Source organism: Malus sylvestris, chromosome 6, assembly GCF_916048215.2.
Source record: "Malus sylvestris chromosome 6, drMalSylv7.2, whole genome shotgun sequence".
Lineage (NCBI taxonomy): Eukaryota > Viridiplantae > Streptophyta > Magnoliopsida > Rosales > Rosaceae > Malus > Malus sylvestris.
Window position 1 is genome coordinate 34,340,553 of NC_062265.1, and position 21,299 is coordinate 34,361,851.

Here is a 21,299-nt window from a genome sequence, read left to right on the forward strand (position 1 = left end):
TATCAATTAAATTAGAACATGCACCAACTGTTAATCCTTTATCATGATATATTCTATAAGTAAGCTAGCTAGGCCTCCTATCGACACAAACAAAACACACACACACACACACACAAAAAAAAAAATACACACGCAAAAACAAATTAAAAAAACGGCACCATGTGCAAATAAATAAATATGAGACAGAGAGTGAGACACATATTTTACAAGTTTAGGTATTTTTCTGTTGAGCAAATCCAATATTTAATTAATCCCGCACCTCCCACTAATCATGAATTAATCCCATTACAATATGGTCTCTTACTTGCGTCATCTCCTTCGTCACACAGCCTTATTAATATGGTATTTCGCACTTTTTTTCACGGGAGGGGTTTCTGTTTGTGGGTTGCATTCCCTTTCCACTACCCAGATAAATCAGTCCAATAATATCCTTCATCCTGAGCCAGACTTTCCCAGCTGACTCCATGCAAGGCAAATAAGTAAGACTACAATTCTTTCTCTCCATCCCATTAAGTTTCCTTGTTTGAAAATGCAATATTCTAAATGAGGAAGAGGAAGGGGCCGGATGGATACACTGTCATGTGGTGGAAGCTGTTCCTCCTTTCTCTCTTTCCTCAACCGTTTTATACATATAGAGAATAGTCATAGACTAGAGAAATTCTACTGTGCTCGCGGCACCCAAACCACGTCTCCGTGTGGACACTAGACACAAAAAATACCCTTTGATTTTTTCATGTTCGCCCAATCCTATTTGTGTCTCACTCTTCTCTTTCTCACAAGAGGTTCTTGTGTGAGGCCACCATTGGTGATGGGCCATAGGTATCGTGTGAGAGGAAAATGAGATACAAATAGAGCCGGCTCGAACATGAAAAAATTCGGGAGGGTAGGCCACGGGTATTTTTATGTGAGTGTGATGTAGGAAACCCGTGGTCTGATTTCCCTACAGTACTAGAGTTTCTCCATAGACTTTTTAAATTTTTTTTTTTTTTTTTTTTTATCGAAGAGCTTCTCCATAGACTGAGAGCATACTTTTAAGCTTTGTGGCCCCACAACCCACCTCCATTAACTTTCTCCCTGATAAGTTAATGATTTTGTGTGGATCACTTAACTGTTGGTAATAATAATACTCGTGTGTTAATTGATTATGTTTGAAGGTCATTTACTCTAGATTTATGGCGCATAAGATTCCGAGACTGGGTGGCAACCATTTCATGGCTGATATAAATCCAGCAGATTCGATGGAGAGGAGGACTTCTATGGAAAGACCAAGTGAAAATCAAGAAATTATGATTTCCAACTCCAACAAAAATTCCACTGCTGAAACTACATACCAGTATGTGCAACCTTTCCTAGCTGACTAGTTATTTCCATATATATTTATGTATATATTCAATATTAATTTGCAGTAAAATATGATGATGAAGTAGTTTTATCGAGTTTCATAAATTTGCATGGATGGTGATCAGGATTTTCGCGGGTTCCTGGAATGTTGGAGGTGTTTCACCTCCAGATTATTTGGACATACAGGGTTGGCTCCGACCTAATAATATTAAACCTCCAGCTAATATCTACGTCCTCGGGTAATTTATCTTAATTCTCTTTCCTTATCTGTACGGTATTTATTTGATCATACGTGCATGTCTCCATGCACGTACCGCAGCTTGATGCATACAGCATGATCATTAGTTCTGAATGAATGAATTAACGAATTTCAGGTTCCAAGAAATTGTACCACTGAATGCAGGAAATGTTGTGAGATCTGAAAACCGCAAGGTTTGTGAGAAATGGAATTCGTTGATCGGAGCAGCTCTTAACGATAAGAAGAATAAGCTTACAGAAGATGAAGAAGAAGAAGGAGATTTCCGATGCATCATCAGTAAGCAAATGGTTGGAATATTTATATCTGTTTGGGTTTCAAGTGATCTCTGCCAATACATAAGACATCTCAGTGTCTCATGTGTTGGCTGTGGTATCATGGGCCGCCTAGGGAACAAGGTACACAACATTTATCCATTCACTGTAAATAATTATTAATGAATTAGATCAATTATTCAAATTGTATTTTATTTCACAATTTGTATGATTAATTATTATCGTGTATATGTACATGCAGGGTTCAGTGTCAGTGAGATTTTGGTTGCATGAAACAAGCTTCTGTTTTGTGTGTAGCCATCTAGCTTCTGGAGATAAAAAAAGCGATAAGAGACGAAGAAATGCAAACGTCACTGAGATTTTGTCTCGAACAACCTTTCCTCCTGGACCCTTCACTAATTTGACCACAAAAATTCTTGATCACGAGTACGTATATACGCATATTATGCAGCATCCCCTAAACTAGTTTGGTACTCTTTCTAAATTTAATATTTGCTTTTGAAACTAATGAGTACTAAGTAATATATATGCTTATACATATGCAGTAGGGTGATTTGGCTTGGAGACCTAAACTACAGAATCTACCTGCCTGACGCCACAACGCAGGATCTTGTGGAGAAGCAAAAGTGGAAGCTTTTGTTGGAATATGATCAAGTACTTAATTTACATTTCACTTGTGTAATTAAAGAGATTCTGTTTCTATGTGAGGAGAGTTAATTTACATGGAACTCGTACTGGCGTTTTAGACCAATAACACCATGTTACGTAGAAAGAGAGACTTTTGCATGACGTTGTGATATTAACATGAAATGCAATGGTGGCGTTGTATATGTTTCATGAGTATTTCTTGTGTGTTGAGTTAGTTGCTAGTTTGATATTTTATGAACAAAAAAGTTATTTGATTTTTTTTTTTCTTAAAGCTTAAGACGGAGCTCATGGAAGGACATGTATTCGAAGGTTGGCAGGAAGGAGAAATAAACTTCGCTCCTAGCTACAAATATTACCCGAATTCGGGACTGTACTTTGGCCGTGATCACAAGAGAAAACACAAAAAAAGGCGTGCTCCGGCGTGGTAATTAAGCTTCATAACTGCTTGTTAGTGATAACATACTGCAAAACCAGATTAATGTACTAATTAAAGGAGGGTTTTGTAGGTGCGATCGAATACTATGGTTCGGGAAAGGACTCGAGCAAAACCAGTACGAAAGAGTAGAATCAAGACTATCAGACCACAGACCCATCCGGGCAATTTTTATGGCAGAAATTGAGGTGTTGAGAGCTCCTGAAGGACTTCATAGCTTTTTGTCAGACAATTTTATATGCTTGCCAAACGATTTCGATGAATGTTTCTGTGACAAAATATTCACGTAAACGGAGATCAAGCTTCCATTATTTAGCATAAACTGCTATCACTCTGCTTTTATCACAAGAAGATTCGAAACTAAAACAAAATCAAAGCAAATGAAAGGAAAGTAACAAAATTCTCATTTCTCAAGCTGCCATTGCAGTGAAACTCGTTGTCTATTTAAAGGAAATACGTAGCTAATTGCGGTTTATGCCCCCCTTATACATAATAGTATCAAATGAGTAGCGTATATTGATGGTATTTAGCCGACATTTGAGTCTCAACAAAACGAACGCCGCAGGTTTTCATCTCAACGTGCACCGACACTAATAGCAAATTCAAAAAATAAGCAAACTTAGCGAATGAATAAGCATGTACAGAGAAAAATAAGACTGTTTGTACATAAAACAACCGTCATGCAGCAAACTTAGCTAATTGCAAATAGCTTCAATTGGTGAGCACAAAATGCAATTACTACGCTGTGATCAGAAGAACTAAACGCAATAGTTTCTTTCTAAATTGTGCAATTGCAGGTGGTTTTGCACAGGAGAGAAAAGTTATGCTAGACTGCTAGTGATTCTGTGAGTTCAAGATTAATAATCCTGAACATATTGTAGCAACTAAATTACTATAATTAATGCATTCTGCTGGAACTGTATTATCCACTCCAGTACCTCAATAGCTGGATTCTGCCCTTTGGTGAAGAGCGTCGAGTTTACCACCTTGTTAAACCAGATGAACCTCCTCAAGTGGTTCCTGATATTCATAATCATAAATGAAGAATGAAAAAAAGATGAACGACGGTGCGTATGTATATACGAAACAAAGTACAAAACCCATCCTGTAAACGGACACCAAAGACAATAGGAATAAGATCCAAATCCAATGCAGAGTATTATTGCTTAAAACAGGATACCTTTGAAAATGCTTGTTTCGCATTACAAATCAAGCCTATTCTGACCTGGTTGAAACAGACACATACCTCCAAGATAGCTTTAGCCTCATCACTGAATGCTTTGCAAAGAATTTCATAACTCTTCTCAATCCATATCTGTACAAACAATAAACTCGTTAAGAAGACATAGTGAACAAAATGGTGCAGGTCTTCTCCGTAATTCAGCCACTGTAGGTGGTTCGTTAATAATCCCTTACCAATGGATCAACTTGTGATGGTGATATAGTTGATATAATGTATCTGTTGAAAGCAAAAGAAATCTGATCATTCCATAAAAAAGCATCATTATAAATTTTGTGGGACAAAGCACCATGATGTCATAACGAACTAAACTTTAAAAATGAAGCAAAAAGTTTCTGTTTTCAACAAATTGTTGGAAATAGAGCTATTAAAATAACTCTTATGACTAACACTACATGGAAAAGAAAAGTATAAAGGCACTACAGTTCTTCCAGATGCAAGAGCTGGTAAGCATGAAGGAGAAAAACAAATTTTTTCCTTCTATAGCAGCATTGCTCTAGAAAACTGAAACTCTTACACATCATGGATGAAAAACTCTTCTACAGGTTTCATTGTTTTAAGTCCTTCGAGTAATATACACAAGCGAAAAGTTTACCTCATCTTACTTAAATAGAAATTCATGGCTACCGAGTTTGATCTATGAACAGTTAGAACGACAGCACCCATCTGGTTCTACAAAGATGGAAAATGCTAGATTAATTGCCGAGATGACACTAAGAACAATAAACATGGAATGCAGATAAGTTGTTTTAAGAATCATATTATCAAGCCATCAGACATTCTCCTTCCATCTAGCTTTTAAATACATGATTAAAATGGGAGATGGGACAGAATCAGGCACCTTGCGAGCAATTAGCTCAATTAGTTGCATTAGGAACTTTCCCAGACCTTTCCCTTGTACGTGAGGCTCGAGTTGCAATTCATACACGTAAAGTACAGGCAATTCTTCCTCTATGACAAATCGAAAATGTACAAACCCAACCATGGGCCCCCTCTTCTCCACACAACTAGCTGAGGTACTTTCTTGCTCCGACATTGTTGACATTTCACTAGCACTTGCATTTGAAGCCTCACGTACAAATATATAACGTGCTTCAGGTGCAACCATCTCCCTGCGCTTCACCCTCTCTTCCACTGGCCACTCAGATCCATACAGCCCCTCCATATTGGCCTAATCATTTCCCGAAACTTGAATAACTTTTGCCCGAAAAGAGTAAATAAATCAAACTAGAGCACTATTTGGCGGAGTTACGAAAGAACAACAGACAGATTACTTCAAATACCTTAAGAAGATTTTGAATGTAATGCTTAACAGAAGACGCAAGCTTGTCCCCGCGTCCTGATTCCAAAAATGCAGATAACCCTAAACATCCAATATAGCATTAAGCATTACACGAACTTTTGTCTGCCAAATAAAATTTCAAGGTATTTGAACTCGAAAACCAAGCAAGACTGACTGCATTATCACCAAGAAACTTCCTAACCATCTACACTGAGACGACCACAAGCTCATCACTTTCATACAAAACCTGAAAAACCCGAAAAGGAGATGCTTCCAAACGTATAAAAAACATGAATTTGCAACAGAATTCGGTTTCAATTCCCATAAAATGTGAGGTACTGCAGCAAATTAACAAAATCTTCAAACGAATTGTGAAAAAAATGGCATGTCAGATAAGATGTGAGAAAGAGAGTACCGTTTGTTTGGTAACGGCGAAAGGCAGGGAAAGCAGAAAGATGGTCCTTTTCAGCAGAAGCTGCTTTTAACAGTGCATCCATGGCCTTCTTCTTCTCGATTATCTGAAAATCCAGAATTAAATTGCACAATTAACGGTTGCGATTGCTTGAAACTGTAGGGAAAGAGTGTGATCTTACCTCTTTGCGGCTCCGATTGGGCTTGCTTTCTCTGTTAGCATTGAGCCCCTTCGTCTCCATTGGCGCTCCAATCATCACTCTTCACTCTCCGTTCGGGATTCTGCAAACCAAGCTGCGAACTTTTTTCTTTTCTTTTATTTATTTTAGTGATAAGGAAAGCTTAATTTTTTTTTCCCGTTTAAATTTCAAGTTTATTTTTGTTGGATATTAATTCTCAAGTTGAAAACTTTTTTCTTCGAACAAAATTAAAGTTGAGAACTTTGATCGTAAAAAAAAAGTTGAGAACTTTGATCAATGACTATTTGTTAATTATTTTGACAATTACCATCCTAAATAGATAATTAGGAGGAGATAAATAAAAAAAGAAAAGTTTGGCAATGGTTATTGATTTATATTCGAGCTAGTCTATTCCTATTTATCATTTTATTCATTGTCGCAGCTTGACTATCTTTAATAGCTTGCAATTCAATTTAATTCAAGACTTTGAAAACTTTAATTTATGTTAGTTAGTGCTCAACCGTCGTTAGTTATTATGTCAAATTCAGGGTTTTTTTTGTCAACTTCGTATAGTATAAGCTTTTGAAATTGTTGTAAATGTTTAAGTTTAGGGTCTATTTTTGTTTTCATTTTGTTTGGTGTTCTGTTTTCATTTTGTTTGGTGTTCTTTTAGTTTATAAAATGAAAACTAAAAATCCAAAATTGAAAACTAATTCCTTGAGTTTTCAAAGCCACCGATATAGTTTAAACTCAAACCGTCATATAAAAACTCAACATATTTCCATCACTATAATAAAAGACCACTTGCAAATTGAATTTTCCACTTTTTAATTTTCATCTTTTAAACAACCGAGTTAATAATTATCATATAAAAAAGTTAGGAAAATTAATGAAAATGTCTTGAAAACTTTGAGTTTTAATGATAAGGACAAAATAAAGGGTAAAGTGAATAGTACCATGATTGACTTTTTAGTGTAAAAATGTGGTTTTTCGTTAAAATGAACAGTACCAGGTGCTTTTCGTTAAAATTTCTTATAAAGTTTCTAATTTTAATTAAAAAAAAACCTAAAAACTGAAAACGAGATAATTATCGGAGCAGAAGCTCAAAACCAAAAGGACGGAAAGAACAAAGTTGAAGTGGATCCAAAATTCAGAAATAACGCTAAAGTGGATAGAACTTCGAGTGGCAGAGAGGCAATTATCGAAAAGAAGGAAGGGCAAAATGATAAAAACAAAGCAACAAAATTTCTTGCTCGGACAAGCAAGCAAACCATCAAGCCGCACTCCCAACTCTTCTTTCTCAAAAGCAAAAGATCTCTCTCTCTCTCTCTCTCTCTCTCTCTCTCATCACTCATCACACACACAGAGTCCATATATATCCATCCATATTCCCAGCACACAGATATCGAGAGCCCCACTCCACCAATACCACCCACTCTCTCTCTCTCTCTCTCTCTCTCTCTCTCGCTCCGGTTCATGCAAACCACTGATACATAGCTAGGGTTTCATCCTCCTCCGTCAATTCATCGCGATGGCTTTTCACGGCAAGAAGCTCATCAACGACCCCAACGGTGAGCCAATTCCTCCCCCTCACTCTTGCATTTTCTTCTCCGATCATTCTCTCTGCTCTTCCTTGTGATTGTCGCTGAATTAATTTTTTTTATTATATAATTTTTAGTATTTTCCGAGTTAAATCAGATGAAATGCGAAGAGAAATTGATTTTTCTTTTTTTCACTGAGAGAGTTGTGAATTTTTCGTATTGGTGGTTGCAGATGTGGTGACTGAGTTCATCGAAGGGCTTGTCGAGACGTATCCTGGGCTGCAGTACTTGGATGGTTTCCCTCAGGTCCTTTTTGTTTCCTTCTGCTCTGTTCGTCTGTGTTAATTTGTCAATACCGTAGCTTTATGTGTAAACTTAATTTATTTGATTTTCGGAATTTCGTAAATCGGGATTGCAGGTGAAGGTTGTGTTGCGTGCTGATGTTTCCGGTAGGACGTATGACAAAGTTGCGATTATATCAGGTTCGATACCCGGCAATTACTTTTTTATTGATTCCTATGAAAGCCTGCATTGCATTTGTATACTGTATTAGATTTAGAAGAGTGTTTTCACTTCAAAATTAGAAAATTTTTATATTGGCGTTGGACTTTGTTTACTGGATTAGAATTAGAAGAGTGTTTTTCACTTCAAAATAGAAATTTTTTATGTTAGCCTCGGACTTTGTTTGATGTATTAGAATTTAGAAGAGTGTTTTCACTTGAAAATAGAAAAAAATTATATTAGCGTCAGACTGTGTGGCATCATGGAGTTTATAGGCGGAGATTCACCTGGTAGTTGTTTGTGTGATTGAATGCGGGGCTTCTTCCATCCAATTGCTAAGAGAATGAGACAGTGTAGAGCAATCGATAAAGAGTTAACTTGTTAAGTAGTCCAATCAATAGTTCTTTAACTACAGAGTGTCAAACCTGCCTAGGGAAAACCAGATAAAAAAAGTACATTGCCGAAGTAGATAATCGGAAGTGTATTACTTATCAAATAGTCTAACCAATAGGTGCTTTGATGATAGTTGAAGTAGATTCTAGTTATCATTAGAATCCATCGACTGAGTGGATGCCAATTATAGACTTTGGAGTTAGAATGAAACGGAACTGTAAACTATGTAACAGAGAGAGGCTTTCTAATTTAAATACCTTGATGATACAGGAGGTGGAAGTGGGCATGAGCCTGCACACGCTGGATTTGTGGGGGATGGAATGCTAACTGCAGCTATTTGTGGGGATGTTTTTGCCTCACCACAAGTTGATTCAATTCTAGCAGTATGGTCTCCTGCAATTTATAGCTTTAATTGGAAGGGGACCAAACCCTATTGATTTATGTACAATTGTTACATGAGGAGACTCTGATCTAATATAATTGTACTTTAGGGTATCCGAGCTGTTACTGGTCCTTCAGGTTGTCTTCTGATTGTCAAGGTATAATTTCTACTTTGTCTTGAAGTTTCTTTGTTGGGTTATTCTCCGTATGGTCGGGATGCTAAATGATAGCTGTGGCATAAGTTTTGGAGCATTCTGAAAGACCATTGCTGGTAAAAAGTACAAACAAAATATAATAATAAAAAAAAAAAAGAAAAATTGCACCTTAATTCATATTAAATTCTGGAATTGCTTCCCAGCCTCATAAATATATGATGGAAAGCAGTGGTTTCGGAATTTGGCCTTTTCTTTTCTTTTCTATTCATAAATATATATTAGCCCTGATATATAGATGTTGCTATCTGGTTGTTGACAGAATTATACTGGGGACCGTTTAAATTTTGGTGTAGCTGCAGAGCAAGCAAAATCAGAAGGTTACAAAGTAGAGGTATGCATTAATTTGCATATTTCCATTTATATTTTCAGTTCAAACCCTCTAATGCATTGTTAGTTTAAATGAAAACAATGGGACTGCCGTTTTATGGTGTAGACTGTAATTGTTGGAGATGATTGTGCATTACCCCCGCCTCGAGGAATAGCTGGTCGAAGGGGTTTGGCCGGGACCATTCTTGTTCATAAGGTTCTCTTCCTCTCTCTTCGTTTTTGTCTCAACACTATCCATTTGGAAAGTTTTCTTTAACCATTGTATGCAGCCAGTTAAACGTTGTCTTTGTGTTAGATATTTTTCATTCCGTGAATGCATGCAAGCTTATTGTGAAGGATGTTAGAAATAGGGTGTTTTGTGTATGAAGGGTTGGAAGCCTTTTCACCCATGTCTTCACATCCCAATTAGAACCTGGTCCATGGTATCAACTGTTAATAATATCAGTATTTCATTATTTTGGCTTAATGGTTAATTGAAATCTGTGATGCCTGTGTGAAATAGATTGCTGGAGCTGCTGCTGCTGCTGGCCTTTCACTAGCTGATGTTGCCGCAGAAGCAAGACGAGCATCTGAATTGGTTGGAACAATGGGCGTTGCACTATCTGTTTGCACATTGCCTGGTCAGGTCACACCAGACCGTTTGGGTCCAGGAAAGATGGAACTTGGTCTTGGAATTGTAAGTTACTTTCAGTAAGCGACCTTGATTATAAATCAAGAGGTTAAGCTATAGTTTTCTAATCACGTTAAAACATCAACTCTATTTCTGGTTTGCTTACCATATGGCTTGGTACTTGTATTTACTTCTTAAATACTTTGACAAACTGACTAAAACTTGATTACTTTTACAGCATGGAGAACCTGGTGCTGCTGTAGCTGATCTTCAACCGGTGGATGTTATAGTTTCTCACGTTCTTAAGCAGATATTGTCTCCAGTATAGCCTTATACTTTCTTATTATGAACGTAGCTTTTTCCCAATGCATATGATGACCTACATTTTAACTACGTTATATTTAGTGTTTTTTCCCTACAACCTATTGAATCAAGCTCCAAATTTCTAAAATATTTAATTTCTAATCTTTGCAGGAAACTAATTATGTTCCAATTACTCGGGGTTGTAGAGTGGTGCTTATGGTCAATGGGTACGTTGGAGCTTTTACTTTATATTTTAGATGAAAATTTCAATTATGGGGACTTATATCATGTGCAAGAGAAAATATTTATAATCTTGTGTTTATTTTCCATTATGGCAGGTTAGGTGCAACTCCTGGAATGGAGCTGATGATTGCATCTGGTAAAGCAGTACCTAAGTTGCAGCTGGAACATGGATTGGCAGTGGATAGAGTGTATACTGGGTCATTTATGACTTCTCTTGATATGGCAGGTTTGTCCTCTGCCACATGACAAGAGTGTTAGTTATATTAATAATGTACACATTCTTAACATTTTGTTTCTTCAGGTTTTTCGATTTCTGTCATGAAGGCTGATCAAACTATTTTGCAACGTCTGGATGCAGCAACAAAGGCGCCATATTGGCCTGTTGGTGTTGATGGTATTTGTTTATGGTGTTTGAATGTATCTTCTTGTCTTTGTATTTCTTCGTGAATAGAAATTGCTTTAATGAAAGTCTAATGACATTGGTGTCATGAATACGTCATACTTCTTCTGTATTAAAATACATTTAATACATACTACACTTATTTTATAACACATATGCTTGTCAAAAACTAAATATTTTGTTGACCTCAGTGGTTATCCCTTGCAGGCAATCACCCACCAGCAAAGATTCCTGTTCCCTTACCTCCATCTCGTTCAATGAATTCTGATGAGGTATGTTCAAACCTTTGTTTGTACAGTTAGGCTGGCATGTAATGGTATTGTTTGACTTTGTATGATTTCAATAGCCATTAGGTCGGCCGGAACAGCTTAATGAACAAGGCCAGATTCTTGAGGTAGCCATTGAAGCAGCTGCAAATGCAATTAAAAAACTTAAGGACAATTTGAACGAATGGGATGGCAAAGTAGGTGATGGTGACTGTGGGTCAACAGTAAGTCCTAGCCTTGATCCCTATTTTGATGATATGATGCGTGCTAAATCTGGTACCTCTCCTAAATCTTGTCATTTCCTGCACATATCATTTAACGTGTTAAATCTTATGTTTCCTATTGCAGATGTATAGAGGTGCAACAACAGTTTTGGAAGACATGAAAAAGTACGTTTGATATTCAGTCTTCTTTCTTATGTTTCCCGACCAAGTTTTTATTAGTGGTCTTATATATATTACCGTCTTGCAGTTATCCTCTGAATGATGCAACTGAAACAGTGAACGAAATTGGATCGTCTATCAGAAGAGTAATGGGGGGCACAAGTGGGATCCTGTATTCAACTTCCCCTTTTCTTCAATAAAGTTTGACAGAATTTTTGAAGAAATTTTTTGCTGCATTTACCCAGACATGATATTTTACATCTGTATTCTCGAAACAGGTATGTTATATTTTGTAAGGCAGCCTACGCTCAGTTGAAATCAAGCACCCAATCAGTTGTCACGTCAAAAAATTGGGCTGAAGCGCTTGAAGCTTCCATTGCTGCAGTCAGTAAATATGGTGGGGCTAGTGCTGGTTATCGGACAATGTTAGATGCCCTTATTCCAGCATCTACGGTTCTTCAGGAGGTCAGATAATTATGAGTTTCTTTTTCTCCTTTGTTATAGTGGGCTCATAAATTTCATGCTTACAGTATATCTGTTTTGAAAACAGAGGTTAAAAGCTGGTGATGATCCTGTGACTGCTTTTTTACTCTCATCTGAAGCGGCATTAGATGGAGCTGAGTCGACTAAGAACATGGAAGCACAGGTGTCCGACTAATTCGTTTCTATCTTCTTTTTGCCCCCTTGAGAATCCTAATTAGAATAATGTCACATCCTCCTCGGCCATTTTTGTATTTTTGGGGATCTGATTCTGCTGTGGTGTTTTGTTCAGGCTGGTCGTTCAAGTTATATCTCCGGAGATATACTCGCTTCAGTTCCAGACCCAGGTGCGATGGCAGCAGCGTCGTGGTACAGAGCAGCAGCCTTGGCTGTCAAGCACAAAAACCAGACTCCTCCATAGACGAGGAATCCATTATCTCTAGCTACATTTCTGCCAATTTTTTCAGCTTGCAGATACAACCCAACAACTCATCGTTTTTGTTCATACTTTTTGCACTACTAACAATTTGAGCTTTCCGCTTATGCTTTTTGTGCGTAAAGCTGAGAGAGCGAGAGAGTTTCATCGATACATACATACAATGTCTTGAGATCTCTTTCGGAAAATTGTATATTTCAGTTATTGATAGCATTCAGAATAATATGGTTTCTCGTGAATTACATAAATGTATGCACACAAATTCATAAAGCAACCCGAACCCTTTGGTTCATTATTGTTTGGAAGTGCTTTTAAAACAGGTAGAAGTGTTTTCAAGAGAACCAAAACTGCTTCCGCCAATGTTTGGTAGAAAATATCGAGCTTGTACAAGCATGTTTTAGATTGTTTTTGGTGAAGAGAGAAAAGTGTTTTGACAATCAAGCACCTCTGGTTGTAGTTGGAATGGAAAAAATTGTAGGTGCTTTTCTCAGAAGTCTGTTGCACGCTTTGTCAATAAGCTCTTCCAAGCCATTTCTAGGGAACACCTTTTAATAAAAATTACGTTTACAACTGCTTTTACAGAGACGAGATGTAAAGTACTTTTTGAGAAAGCGCATTAACTTTCAAAAGCAGGCCAGACGCGGACACGCTGAACCGGTGGGCCCCTACATATCCGCGCTGGTACGTTGTGCAAGCGAGTGGCGACGGGTTCGCAATCACATGGCCGTACAAAAATTAACAGATGCGCGATCTCCACCGTCGGATCAGACCCTAAAATTCTAACACGTAATTAACAAATGATTTTTCCAAAGACTTGAATCTCAATGGATCCTACTCGCATATTTGTAGGGACATTTTGATCGAAAATTTAGTCAACATTTTGCCAAAATCTTGAGAGCAGAGACCAAAGATGGCAGAGCAGCTAACGGAGGAGCAGATCGCCGAGTTCAAGGAAGCTTTTTGCCTCTTTGACAAAGATGGCGATGGTATATATTTCTACACCCTCCCGTATGTGTATGTATATGTATATGTATATGTATATAAATCATGTATATATTATTGGGTTTGATTTTGTTTTGTATAGAAGTAGTTAGAAAGTTCATGGATCAAGTTTTGAACCACACCTTGTGATTAAGTTTTTGAATGATTCATGTCGAACCTTGAAAGGTCGATATCTGTGAATTAGCATGTTTTGGGTCTGTAGATGTAGTAAATCCGTTCTCTTGCACCCAAGTTCGAATCTTTCTTCCCGTATAGTTTAGGCAGTATATTCGTTCTCTTGCACCAAGTTCGAATCTTTCTTCCTGTATAGTGTATTGATTTAGAATATCGTCTTGTAAAATTAAAAAGAAAAGGACATTTATGGGTTCTGCTTAGTACATTTATGCTACTTCCCATTTTTCAGGTAGAAGTAGTTTTGATTCATGTTTTTGTTTGGACATAGGTTGCATCACCACCAAAGAGTTGGGAACTGTGATGAGATCTTTGGGACAGAATCCCACTGAGGCTGAATTGCAGGACATGATCAGTGAAGTTGATGCTGATCAGAATGGCACAATCGATTTCTCCGAGTTTCTGAATTTGATGGCGAGGAAGATGAAGGTATATAATCTCCTCACATTGCATTCTGGTGTCTCATATTTTGAATCTCAGGACAGTGATCTGCTGTACTTTGCCGAATCAGATGAAATATGGGCGTTTTTGTGCTACACTCGTACCTGTTTATAACTTTCACCCTAAGATTTTTACATAAAATCGCTGCAGTAACTGAATACGGGTTGTTCAAATTTCATATGGAGCTTAGGGAGAATGAGGACTCTCGTAATTCTTTCATTCAATGTTCTTCCAACTGATCCGTCGTTGTTCGAAGCGTAATTGTTCTGTTCTAATTTGATCCACATAGAAAGTCTGTACAATGATTGCTAATCTTGCTTCTAATTATAACTAAAGAGCAAATGCAACTGTGCAAGTGCTTCATGAGTCTTGACCGTGAGTAGGAATCGATGTCAATAGTCATAGAACTTACACGCGAAGTTTGTTGAATTAAAACTTCTGCAGGATACTGATTCCGAGGAGGAACTCAAAGAAGCTTTCAAGGTCTTTGACAAGGACCAGAATGGCTTCATTTCTGCTGCTGAGGTAAAGATCATAATTTGTTGTTTCTTTGATGGTATATGGAAGAATGTGCGTAGTGGAAAACTTATAGGAACAATCTGCCTAATTGTGCAGCTTCGACATGTAATGGCGAATCTCGGTGAGAAACTGACGGATGAAGAAGTGAGTGAAATGATTCGTGAAGCGGACGACGATGGCGATGGCCAGGTGAACTATGAGGAGTTTGTGAGGATGATGCTCAACAAGTGAAGTGAATTGTAATTTGTAGTGTTTGGATTCTAAAAAGGGGTAGGGCTATGAACATTTGTGGTTTGTATTGTTGTAGAATCAGTCATATTAGTATGTTTGCCTTTGGACTTTCTCAACAAGCTGGAATTCTCGTCTGTTGGAATTAATTCAATCTTTAACGAGAGACATGACTTTCAAATAAAAGTATAAGATTACAAACAGTAACTTCATGTTACAAGTCATTTTGAAAAATCTCTCTATAACGAGAGACATCTACTTACACTCGAATAGCATTGTGGTAATACCGCAAGCAAATTATGCTATGAGCACCGTAACTTTTTGATATGATAGTGCATGAGTGGTTATCTTGATATACAGTTATAATATATCCAGGTCACAAGAAAAGTTCTTTTGTAGAAGAAAACTCGACACATTGAAATCTCGTAATTGAATTGCAACTTCGCTTCGTCTTAGACTCTTAACCGGTTTAGTGTTCATATGTACAAAACTACTCATAAATTATAATGTGCACATCAAATAAAGGGGTTAAACTTGTTATTTAACGTCCAATTAAAATGCTCATATACAAAATAATGCATTAGACGATTACATAAACATACTAAAACATGACATGTTATTTTCATATTATACGGGTTAATAAAAAACGCAAACTATATATTGACCGTATTAAACGGCTTGACATGATTACGACACAAACACGATTAGGGTCATCCCAAACTTGTTTATTTTCTGTTGTTAGGTCCAATTAAAGTCCAAACCCGGCAACCCGCACCCAAACAAAACGAACTCCGATTAGAAAAGGGTAAAACCCCGAAAATGCAGTGAAATCCCTCTAGCATGCTCTGCGCCTCACTGCCTCTAAAACCCTTCACTAAACCCTTCACCAACAGAGCCTTCTTCTCCACTGCGGCGGCACTTTTAAGGCAATGCAAGTCTCTACAGGAAGCCAAGCTCCTACACCAGCGTATCCTGGTCCAAGGCGGCCTCGCACACGCCGCCACCGACCTCATTGCCGCCTACGTCGCCTGCAATGCTCCCTCACAAGCCCTGGGGTTGCTCCAACGCCTTGTGCCGTGCCCGTGGACTGTTTTCTGGTGGAATGTGCTTATACGGACCGCCGTGGGTTCTGGATTACTTCATGACGTGCTTAATCTCTACCATCGGATGCAAATGCTTGGGTGGCGGCCTGACCATTATACTTACCCCTTTGTTCTCAAGGCTTGCGGCGAGCTTCGGTCCTTCTGGCGAGGATCGTCGGTTCATGCCTCTGTGTTCGCAAATGGGTTTGAGTCAAATGTGTTTGTTTGCAATGCGTTGGTTGCTATGTATGGCCGCTGCGGTGCATTGGACGATGCCCGTAAGGTGTTCGATGAATTGTCTGAAAGGGGGATTGGGGACGCTGTGTCGTGGAATTCGATTGTGGCGGCTTATGTTCAAAGTGGGGATTCGAGTAATGTGCTTAAAATGTTTGATCGGATGATGGGTGATTTTAGTGTGCGCCCAGATGCTGTTAGTATAGTTAATGTTCTTCCTGCTTGTGCTTCGGATGGTAAGCCGATGTGGGGTAAGCAGATTCATGGTTATGCTATTAGAAATGGTTTATTTGAAGATGTTTTTGTGGGTAATGCCGTGGTTGATATGTATGCTAAGTGTGAGATGATGGAAGAGGCACGCAAGGTATTTGATAGGATGAAGGTAAAGGATGTCGTTTCGTGGAATGCAATGGTTACCGGGTATTCTCAGATTGGTAAATATGAGGATGCCATTGGTTTGTTTGAGAAGATGGGGGAGGAAAATATTGAGTTGAACGTTGTCACTTGGAGTGCTGTGATTGCAGGGTATGCTCAGAGGGGACATGGTTACGAAGCGCTGGATGTTTTTCGGCAAATGCAGGCTTGTAGCTCCAAGCCAAACATTGTTACTCTTGTGTCTCTTCTTTCAGGGTGTGCCTCTGCAGGAGCATTGATTCAAGGAAAAGAAACCCATTGTTATGCAATAAAATGGATCCTGGATTTAGAAGGAAATGACCCTGGAAATGATATGATGGTAATTAATGGTCTGATTGACATGTATACCAAATGCAAGAGTCCCAAAGTTGCTCGAATGATGTTTGATAATATTGAACCAAAGACAAGGAATGTGGCGACTTGGACTGTGATGATCGGTGGGTATGCACAGCATGGGGAAGCTAATGAAGCATTAGAACTATTGTATCAGATGCTGAGAAAGGATTGCTCTCTAAAGCCAAATTCTTTTACTATATCTTGTGCCCTGATGGCCTGTGCTCGTCTGGGGGCACTGAGGTCGGGTAAACAAATTCATGCTTTTATAGTACGCAATCAGTGTGATTCTGGGAAGCTGTTTGTGGCCAATTGCCTCGTTGATATGTATTCAAAATCCGGAGACATTGATGCTGCTAGAGTTGTGTTTGATTACATGCAACAAAGAAATGCTGTTTCTTGGACTTCACTCATGACGGGCTATGGAATGCACGGTCGTGGTGAAGAAGCCCTACAAGTTTTTGGTGGGATGATGGGTGTGGGGCTGGTGCCTGATGGTGTAACTTTTGTTGTTGTCCTGTATGCTTGCAGCCATTCTGGAATGGTCGATGAAGGAACAAGATACTTCAACAGCATGAGCCAGGATTTTGGGATTGTTCCTGGGGCAGAACACTATGCTTGTATGGTTGACCTCTTGGGTCGTGCTGGTCACTTGGACGACGCGTTGAAGATGATCAAAGACATGCCTATGCAACCAACCCCAATTGTATGGGTGGCCTTGCTCAGTGCGTGCAGGACGCATGGAAATGTTGAACTAGGTGAATATGCTGCACAGCGGTTATCAGAGATTGAGTCAGAGAATGATGGATCATATACATTGCTTTCGAACATATACGCCAATGCCAGACGTTGGAAAGACGTGGCCAAAATCCGGTCGTTAATGAGAAATACTGGCATCAAGAAGAGGCCCGGTTGCAGTTGGGTGCAAGGTAAGAAAGGCAACGCAACATTCTTTGTGGGCGATAGGACTCATCCAATGTCTCAAGAAGTATATGAGAAACTTGCAGAATTGATCGAACGCATCAAAGACATGGGATACGTTGCCGAGACAAGCTTTGCGCTTCACGACGTCGATGATGAGGAGAAAGGAGACCTTCTTTTCGAGCATAGCGAGAAGTTGGCTCTGGCCTACGCAATCCTAACTACGCCGGCAGGCCAACCTATCCGGATCACCAAGAACTTACGCGTCTGCGGTGATTGCCACAATGCCATTACCTACGTCTCCATGATTGTGGAGCATGAAATCATATTGAGAGACTCAAGTCGATTTCATCATTTCAAGAAAGGATCCTGCTCCTGCCGAGGCTATTGGTGACGAACAAAGTGTGCGCTCATTTGTTTCTTATTTTAAGTATTATTATGTAACGATTAATGCATTAGATGTAAGGTTTACGGGAGATGACATGGGGGCTACATTTAGCCAAAGCATTGGAGATGGCTTAATACCACTTGTTGAGACCCACATCTTTCATACTCTTCCTAAATTGCACCTATTGCACATATATTGTCTTCAGTTTCACCACCTCTATCTACCGGCCAATTGAGCCGTCATCTTTCTATATGTGCAACACCTCCAACTATGATGATATCTCAAGCCACACTATTGGCTCTAATCCCACTTTTTGGGGTCCGCATTCTCTTTACTCTTCTTCAATTGCACCTATATTGTCCTCAATTTCACGAATGAAGATCCTCTTTGTGAGGATCTATGAGATCTTTTAATCGTGTTTATTCATCGTATATTGTGCGGTCATAAATCATATTAAAATTTTTATTTAAAATTGAATACAAATAGTACCTAATGAAAACTGACTGCGCGATTTACGATGAACGGACATGATTAAAGAATTCCCTGGATCCTCGTAAAGAGGATCCAGAAAGGATCCTCATTCCAATTTCCCCACATAAGTTCATACAAAGTGTAATTAATGCCCATAAACCTACTCAACTGAAAAGTTTTATCTTGAAAAGTATCGGTGTACTTTAGAGAGAACTACCACTTGATATACCCTTAACATTCATTCGGATGTGAGATAATTGTACATATTCCACACTTTCTAACCGGGAACTTTGACGAAAAATCACATTTTTACACTAAAAAGTCAATCCTGGTATTATTCACTTTACCCTTTATTTTGTTCTTATCGTTAAAACTCAAAATTTTTAAGCCTTATTCATTAGTTTTCATTTCTTAACCATCATCAATCTCTATTACTCTCACACAAAGTGCACGAAGTTGAGGGAATTTCAAATCACCATGAGGACGAAGTTACGCAATTCCCCATGATAAGTTTTAACTTTCACTAGATGCCATGGCAGGCGAGTAAACTTGATTTAGACAAGGCACGAGGGTGTCTTCACGATTGGTTGCAATGGAGAGGTCGAGCGATATACGGTATGTGTGCGTCTGTCGGCACAACTTTATGTTGCGTCTCCACAAAAACAACAAATGAAAATGATTAGTCGGACGATTAGTCTAACATGGCTATAATCCATCATTAAAAGCTAATATGTCATGTTTTTGTTTTGTTGTGATTCGGAACTGATTTTTTGCAAAAGCTATTAATCATGAAATAATTGAAGATATCTTAATTAGATTCTTGAAAGGAAGATATATTCATTTAACTTTTTCTAAAGCCTTGAAGCTAGCTAAAAGGGGTAGGGGGCCACGGACAATATTTCATGAATAAGTCATCTAACATGCTCGAAATAATAGTAATCTAAAGTTATTGACGTGACGTGGATTACGACATTTCATCATATCAGTAGTGCACATGATTCACAAATTAAAATTTATTTAAAATATATATCGTCTTGTACAAAAAAAAAAAAAAAAAAAGAGGATAAGAATATACCAACACAATTTCCGTCCCAAATTTGGTACAAATTTCCTCCCATAAAATTATTCTTGAAACTAATAGAGCTCCTTACCACTGCAATATACTTCCTCTGTTAGTCTACATGATCTCTTGTTTTTTTTTTCTTCAATAAACGATATTATCAATACAAAGGGGGAGGAAATAAGCTTATCCTTACAATGGGATAACAACAATATGGTTAAATTCGTCTTTGGCGATGATCGAACCTAAGACCATTCACTTATAAGTGAAAAAAATATCACTAGAATGTAAAGATCTCTTCTTTAAAGCTATAGATGTGCATTTGCAAGGCTGCTAAATGCTGCTAATACGTTTCAATCTTTTTTTTTTTCTTGAGAAAAATATAGAATTTTATTAAATGGAAACACAACCTAATACAAGTTACAACAAACAACTTAATAAAATTAGGGGACAACCCAAGAAGCCCATTCAACAATTAGACAAAAATATAAAAGGAAAATCATAACCCTAATCCGTATCAAGTAGAATGATGCTACCCCCGCAACCACTTCGCCGGCAGCCACAAGAGGAACCACTCTAAGATTCGTTAAATTCGACAAAGGTATCGCAACATTGAACATTTCAACCCGCAACAAAGAAGTATCCCAACCAAATTTTGTCACCAAAATTGCCGCACCGGAGAAGAGCCACCAGATTTTTATGAAAAAAAATTAAAAAACGAAGGGGATGAGGCTGAGGGGGCATCTAAAACACCCTCGATTTGGGCAAAGTCGCAGCATGCTTGACCTCGATTTTTTAGCATACCAGTTGTGTGCGAAGCCGTGAAGGGATACAGATCTGAAGGCCAAAACAAGTGACACGCAATTGGCTTTAAGCAAAGGTTGAGGAAGGGATGGAATGTGATAAGGAGGAGGAAAATGAACAAGATGGAAGAGGATGGGCATTGGGGGTTGAAGGAGGGTGGTTGTAAGATGGGGATTAGGGTTGACAAAGGGTAAAATATGGTGAAAAACACCGGAAAACGTCGAAGAACGCTGAAAATAAAAGTCGTGACCTCACTATCTGACAAACATAGGCAACGCAAGGGTAAGACACAAACATAATTACTAGAGAGGAGAAGGAAAAAGAGGACGAGCAAAGGGGTTGCTGCCCACCCCAACCAAAAGGAGTCGGCGGCAAAGAGAGCGGGGTTTTAGGGGGTTCTGTGCGAGAGAGAAAGGGGGGAAGCGGCTAGGGTTCTTTTTGCGGTAATGTTAATTGTTTTGTCTTTGTTGATGCATTTTTCAATCTTTTGATTCCGCTTCGTTGGGGAATAAGGGTCTTCCGATTAGTCGTGGAATAAGGGATTCACACTTACTTTTTCTGGACTAGTTTACATGTAGGGCATCTCTTAAACAAACTTGAAATCTCTTGTATTTTGGTCTCAATTGGTGTGAAAACTGACCTAATTAGCCCTACCGAAGTTTACCTTCATTATGAAATGCATACGGT

The 21,299-nt window shown here is 38.5% G+C and overlaps 5 protein-coding genes across 10 annotated transcripts; 4 read left to right on the forward strand and 1 right to left on the reverse strand.

Annotated features, from left to right (window-relative positions):
• Positions 1-384: 384 nt before the first annotated feature.
• LOC126624939 (type IV inositol polyphosphate 5-phosphatase 9-like) lies at positions 385-3,243 on the forward strand. Its single transcript, XM_050293988.1, has 8 exons — positions 385-479; positions 1,155-1,333; positions 1,467-1,580; positions 1,716-1,995; positions 2,114-2,298; positions 2,418-2,526; positions 2,793-2,944; positions 3,027-3,243. Exons 2-8 carry the CDS (start codon positions 1,173-1,175, stop codon positions 3,241-3,243), a joined length of 1,218 nt encoding a protein of 405 aa, XP_050149945.1. The 5' UTR covers positions 385-479; positions 1,155-1,172.
• A 91-nt stretch (positions 3,244-3,334) lies between these two features.
• LOC126624940 (uncharacterized) lies at positions 3,335-6,330 on the reverse strand. 6 transcript variants are annotated; one of them, XR_007624267.1, is made up of 9 exons: positions 6,069-6,329; positions 5,891-5,993; positions 5,477-5,556; positions 5,035-5,364; positions 4,789-4,865; positions 4,370-4,412; positions 4,134-4,268; positions 3,892-3,973; positions 3,335-3,543 (listed from the first exon to the last, which is right to left on the reverse strand). XR_007624267.1 is itself a non-coding variant. In XM_050293989.1 (8 exons), exons 1-8 carry the CDS (start codon positions 6,141-6,143, stop codon positions 3,944-3,946), a joined length of 873 nt encoding a protein of 290 aa, XP_050149946.1. In that variant the 5' UTR covers positions 6,144-6,330; the 3' UTR covers positions 3,555-3,943. The 6 variants fall into 6 exon arrangements, 4 of the variants coding, with proteins under 4 accessions (XP_050149946.1, XP_050149949.1, XP_050149948.1 ...); XR_007624268.1 differs by having other exon boundaries at positions 4,200-4,268; positions 6,069-6,320; XM_050293989.1 differs by lacking the exon at positions 3,335-3,543 and having other exon boundaries at positions 3,555-3,973; positions 6,069-6,330.
• Positions 6,331-7,334: 1,004 nt separating this feature from the next.
• Positions 7,335-12,816, forward strand: LOC126625799 (putative 3,4-dihydroxy-2-butanone kinase). Its single transcript, XM_050294882.1, has 19 exons — positions 7,335-7,636; positions 7,839-7,912; positions 8,025-8,088; positions 8,771-8,883; positions 8,992-9,039; positions 9,356-9,427; positions 9,530-9,619; positions 9,926-10,099; positions 10,272-10,355; positions 10,508-10,563; positions 10,675-10,805; positions 10,881-10,973; positions 11,187-11,251; positions 11,326-11,469; positions 11,594-11,634; positions 11,717-11,800; positions 11,907-12,093; positions 12,179-12,274; positions 12,401-12,816. Exons 1-19 carry the CDS (start codon positions 7,597-7,599, stop codon positions 12,527-12,529), a joined length of 1,785 nt encoding a protein of 594 aa, XP_050150839.1. The 5' UTR covers positions 7,335-7,596; the 3' UTR covers positions 12,530-12,816.
• Positions 12,817-13,361: 545 nt separating this feature from the next.
• Positions 13,362-15,112, forward strand: LOC126625801 (calmodulin-like). Its single transcript, XM_050294884.1, has 4 exons — positions 13,362-13,530; positions 13,989-14,146; positions 14,603-14,683; positions 14,774-15,112. Exons 1-4 carry the CDS (start codon positions 13,455-13,457, stop codon positions 14,906-14,908), a joined length of 450 nt encoding a protein of 149 aa, XP_050150841.1. The 5' UTR covers positions 13,362-13,454; the 3' UTR covers positions 14,909-15,112.
• Positions 15,113-15,658: 546 nt separating this feature from the next.
• On the forward strand, positions 15,659-18,529 carry LOC126625798 (pentatricopeptide repeat-containing protein At5g16860). The gene has a single exon (XM_050294881.1). The coding sequence runs from the start codon at positions 15,746-15,748 to the stop codon at positions 18,281-18,283; it is 2,538 nt and encodes an 845-aa protein (XP_050150838.1). The 5' UTR covers positions 15,659-15,745; the 3' UTR covers positions 18,284-18,529.
• Positions 18,530-21,299: the final 2,770 nt, after the last annotated feature.

Bases quoted from the DNA above. Each gene is read 5' to 3' on its own strand.
- LOC126625799 (XM_050294882.1), top strand. From the start codon at position 7,597: ATGGCTTTTCACGGCAAGAAGCTCATCAACGACCCCAACG. The intron at 10,564-10,674 runs GTACGTTGGAGC...CCATTATGGCAG, and splicing joins GTGGTGCTTATGGTCAATGG to GTTAGGTGCAACTCCTGGAA. The intron at 11,470-11,593 runs GTAAGTCCTAGC...TTCCTATTGCAG, and splicing joins ATGGTGACTGTGGGTCAACA to ATGTATAGAGGTGCAACAAC.
- LOC126625801 (XM_050294884.1), top strand. From the start codon at position 13,455: ATGGCAGAGCAGCTAACGGAGGAGCAGATCGCCGAGTTCAAGGAAGCT. The intron at 14,147-14,602 runs GTATATAATCTC...AAACTTCTGCAG, and splicing joins TGATGGCGAGGAAGATGAAG to GATACTGATTCCGAGGAGGA. The intron at 14,684-14,773 runs GTAAAGATCATA...CTAATTGTGCAG, and splicing joins GCTTCATTTCTGCTGCTGAG to CTTCGACATGTAATGGCGAA.
- LOC126624939 (XM_050293988.1), top strand. From the start codon at position 1,173: ATGGCGCATAAGATTCCGAGACTGGGTGGCAACCATTTCATGGCTGAT. The intron at 1,996-2,113 runs GTACACAACATT...ATGTACATGCAG, and splicing joins TGGGCCGCCTAGGGAACAAG to GGTTCAGTGTCAGTGAGATT. The intron at 2,299-2,417 runs GTACGTATATAC...ATACATATGCAG, and splicing joins ACAAAAATTCTTGATCACGA to TAGGGTGATTTGGCTTGGAG.
- LOC126624940 (XM_050293989.1), bottom strand. From the start codon at position 6,143: ATGATTGGAGCGCCAATGGAGACGAAGGGGCTCAATGCTAACAGAGAA. The intron at 5,365-5,476 runs GTATTTGAAGTA...GGAAATGATTAG, and splicing joins ACATTCAAAATCTTCTTAAG to GCCAATATGGAGGGGCTGTA. The intron at 3,974-4,133 runs GTATCCTGTTTT...TATGAATATCAG, and splicing joins CGAAACAAGCATTTTCAAAG to GAACCACTTGAGGAGGTTCA.
- LOC126625798 (XM_050294881.1), top strand. From the start codon at position 15,746: ATGCTCTGCGCCTCACTGCCTCTAAAACCCTTCACTAAACCCTTCACC.